At 36.2% G+C, this 3,921-nt stretch overlaps 1 protein-coding gene across 1 annotated transcript; it reads right to left on the reverse strand.

Annotated features, from left to right (window-relative positions):
* Positions 1-928: 928 nt before the first annotated feature.
* LOC309600090 (olfactory receptor 2A12-like) lies at positions 929-1,690 on the reverse strand (the record flags this gene model as incomplete). Its single annotated transcript, XM_082332157.1, has 1 exon — positions 929-1,690. One exon carries the CDS (start codon positions 1,688-1,690, stop codon positions 929-931), a length of 762 nt encoding a protein of 253 aa, XP_082188283.1.
* Between the last annotated feature and the right edge of the window lie 2,231 nt (positions 1,691-3,921).

Consider the following 3,921-nt stretch of genomic DNA (forward strand, 5'->3'; position numbering starts at 1 on the left):
ATAGATTGCAGGACTAGTCTATAACATTTAACTTCTATACAACTAAAATAGCTAGAGTACAGATAAATAGTGGCATATAGACTCTTCATATCACTTAGGAATCTAATGATCCTAGATTTTAATGAGAATTTTTGAGTGCAATGCAACTAACCTAACCCTATAGCAAACAGGGAGGATAATGTAATCCTTTGCATAATGTCACACATTGCATCCAAAGATGGACTTCAGAAGAGCTACAGTTTAATATTAAGCAACACCCAGAAGAGATTCCAGACACTGGATTGTAGTCCTCCTTACTGTTAAATTCTTAGAACAATCCTAAATCATGTATGTCATATATGTCATCATGTATGTCATGTGCACTACCCCCATGAAGAAGTTCCTTTGAAACTGCAGACCTCTCAGACTTCTGGGGTTTTTAATTAAAATTAGAGGAAATGAATGGCATTCACAGTTCCCATCTCCCAGTGAACCTTACATTTGGATATTTCATTTATTTAGTCTTTTTTAGACCTTTGCTAAGGCAAAGAGACAGACGGATATTCATGTACTTACTTCCTAGTAACAGTACTCCAATTCTTATTAAAACGTGGGATTCCAGGAGAAAAAAATCGTGTAAGTAGCTTTAGAAATGTGTGATTTAGACATATGTATATGAAATAGTCATCCTAGATTTCTTTAACAGTCAGTGGAGAGCAAGAGGCAATTTTAGAGCAATGTTTATTTAATTATTTCAGGTGCCTTGTTTAGTGTGTTGAATTGCATAGTAATTGTGCTGGTTTTCCATAGTAACTGTAAAGGCAGTCCAGCATGAGTAGTTCAGATGGCCATTTCTGCACTGTAAATGTATGCACTTATGAATCCAACCCTCTATGATTAAATGGGAGTTCCATACATAAACACCTCTATGAGACATATTCTGTGTTACTTAGAGCCATGTTTCCCTTCTAATAAGCCTCACCAATGCTTTCTTGACCTCTGTGTTCCTCAGGCTGTAAATAATTGGATTTAACATTGAGGACAGAATATTGTATAAGATAGAGAAGATTTTGTCCTTCCGAGGGGAATGAAAAGAGTTTGGTTTCATGTACATGTAGATGGCACTTCCATAGAACAGAACTACAACCATCAAATGTGAGTTGCAGGTGGAAAAGGCCTTTTCTCTTCCCTTGTCAGAGATTATCCTCAAAATTGCTACCAAAATGTCCTTGTAGGAGAAAACAATGAAAGTGATAGGCATCAGCAGAGTGAAGAGACATCCCACTTGAGTGACCAGCTTGATCAGATAAGTATCAGCACATGCCAGCTGCAGTACAGCAGGCATCTCACAGAAAAAGTGATCAATCACACTGGGATCACAGTAAGGCAGCCTCCATGTCAGGACAGCGTGTGCAATTGGCAGTACCAGGACACTCACCCATGAGAGTGAAGTTAATGATGTGACATAATTCCTGTTGCTCATGGTCATTGTGTAGTGAAGTGGGAGACATATGGCCACATGTCGGTTGTAGGCCATGACTGCCAGGAGGATGCATTCAGTAGTTGCCAGCACAAGAAACACGTACATTCGAACTGCACAGCCAGTTAATGAGATAGTTCTCTGAGCTAGAAAGCTAACGAGCAATGGAAGAAAAGTGCTGGAATGGTAACATATATCTATGAGAGAGAAATGCTTGAGGAAGTAGTACATTGGAATACGCAGATGAGGATTCAGGTGGGTAAAATTGAAGATAAGTAAGTTTCCTAGCAATGTTATAATGTAGATAAGGGCAAACAAGCCAAGTATGAATCGCTGCAACCACAAGGCAGACTAAGAGGGTGAATTCTGTGAGTAGTGTTTGACTGTTGTTTCTGTTTGGAACCATGCTCTCTTCAGTGACCAAAATAAATAGACTGTGATAGAGAGACAGAGAAGATATTAAACAGCCATGGTTGTCTTATGCATAGAATTTTTTTTCCCCTACATAATTTTGGACACAACATACAGATAATGGGACTCCTATTAATTATACAAGTGTGCAGTGTAGAAATCCACATCTGAACTAATTGTTCAGCCATCACTTAACAGAAAAAATAGACTTATGTGAGTAATGTATGTCATCATAAGAACCAGAGGAATTGCTTCCTCCCTGAACTATTTCTTTGACACTACTATGTACAAGAATGAGAAGTGTGACTCATCTCAGCTACCATTAGTTTCTTATTATGGAGATGTCTACAACTGACTGAGTCAAGTCAGTGGTCCTCACCCCACCAATTACACAAAATATAGTCACACATGCCCTTCCGGAATGCAACCTGCCTGGCCTCTTTTGGATGAGAAAGTTAGACTGCACAGTGAAGATTATATATGAGCAGAAGTCAGTCTGTAATTCTTTTGGATCAGTCTTAGATCACTCCAAGCAAAAGTGACATGAAATGTAAAAAAAAAAATAAAAAAACCCCAAAACTGACAAATATATTTTTACAGTTAAAAATCCTATTTTCTGTTTAATGTTACAGAAAAAAAAAATAGGTTAAAGATGCTGTTGTAGGCAAAGAAACATTAGGAATGGTCAGCATCCAGATTTTTGCTTTAAAAAAATGCAGTAATGTGGATGACATCTTAAATGGGGAGATGGAGAAAGTGGAAAGTAGGGAAATAATATATGCTTGTCTTATTGAACATTTAACTCTCCTAAGATTCATTGCAGATTTGGGTTTTCCTAGACTGAAAAAAATAATGTTCAAATTCAGGTTCCATAAATGAAGAATCTTACGTATACCTCAAGGTGTTATTGACTTGGGACTCAAAACTGCCTCACGCCTTCTACATGATCAACAGAACGCTCTTAGTAAAGGTGGCTGATTAACATACAAAAACAGAAGTTCCTTTTTTTCCCTGTGATTACAGAAAAAATAATATAGCATTTTATCCCTTGATTCAGCACCTAAACTTAAGTGGACTATGTCCTCAATTGCCTTTGCTTATTTCTCAGCTAGAAATAAGAATACAAAGGGGTTTAGCTTATGTGCACCTGTAATTCCGTTTATGAAGTTTTCAACTAAGAACATGCTTTCTTGACTTCATGAATGACATCTTTTGGCATTTAATAGAAAAGTCAAATTCCACTTGTATAATTTATAAGAGAAATTCCACAAATGCTTGAATTTTTCATAAGCTAAATTTGTCATTATTTTCCATTCACTCAGAGACTCTTAAAAATTACTCACAGAGGTATTGCTATTTCTTATATGGAAGAAAGAGAAAATATTTATCATGATCTTAGCTATTATCTACAGAAAGATAGAAAATACAGGACAGAATTTATTTGGAGATTACCATTTTCTATCCACTGACCACAGAAAGCAATACAGAACTAGAAAAGTAATTTTAGACAACCTGTGTCAGAACTATGTCATCCCAGTTCATACTACAAAGATCGCATTCTTAATCTCTGGAAAAGCTACTACTCACAGAAGCCTGATTTTAACTACTTGGGGAATTCTTCCTTAAAGAGTTTCTAGTATTTTTCATATGTCCAGTTCTAAAATGTATAGATACAGATTAGCTTCTGTAGATATATATTAGCATGTGTAGACATATACTAACATGACATTATTTAATTAAATTAAATAAAAATATCAGGAAACTGTAACATACTGTACTGCTCTTCCTGGACTTTTATGGTCAAATATCTTGTCTTTGGTGCTCCGGGACAGGAGTTCTCAGTAATTTTCCATCTATAAGTATATTTCCACTTTCCATTCTTCCTAATTCACTGTGATACTCAGAAAGCAAAACCACAGTTATTGAAGAATTGCTTTCATGCTTTATTCATGGACAGAACTGACAGAAAGAAAACTACATCTTGTGTAAAATTTCTGTGGCGAGCTGATTATGAGTTCCTCTAGCTTAAAAAGATTGAAGATATGAGCAGG

This window comes from Platalea leucorodia (genome assembly GCF_965183815.1).
Source record: "Platalea leucorodia genome assembly, chromosome: 22".
NCBI classification, from domain to species: domain Eukaryota; kingdom Metazoa; phylum Chordata; class Aves; order Pelecaniformes; family Threskiornithidae; genus Platalea; species Platalea leucorodia.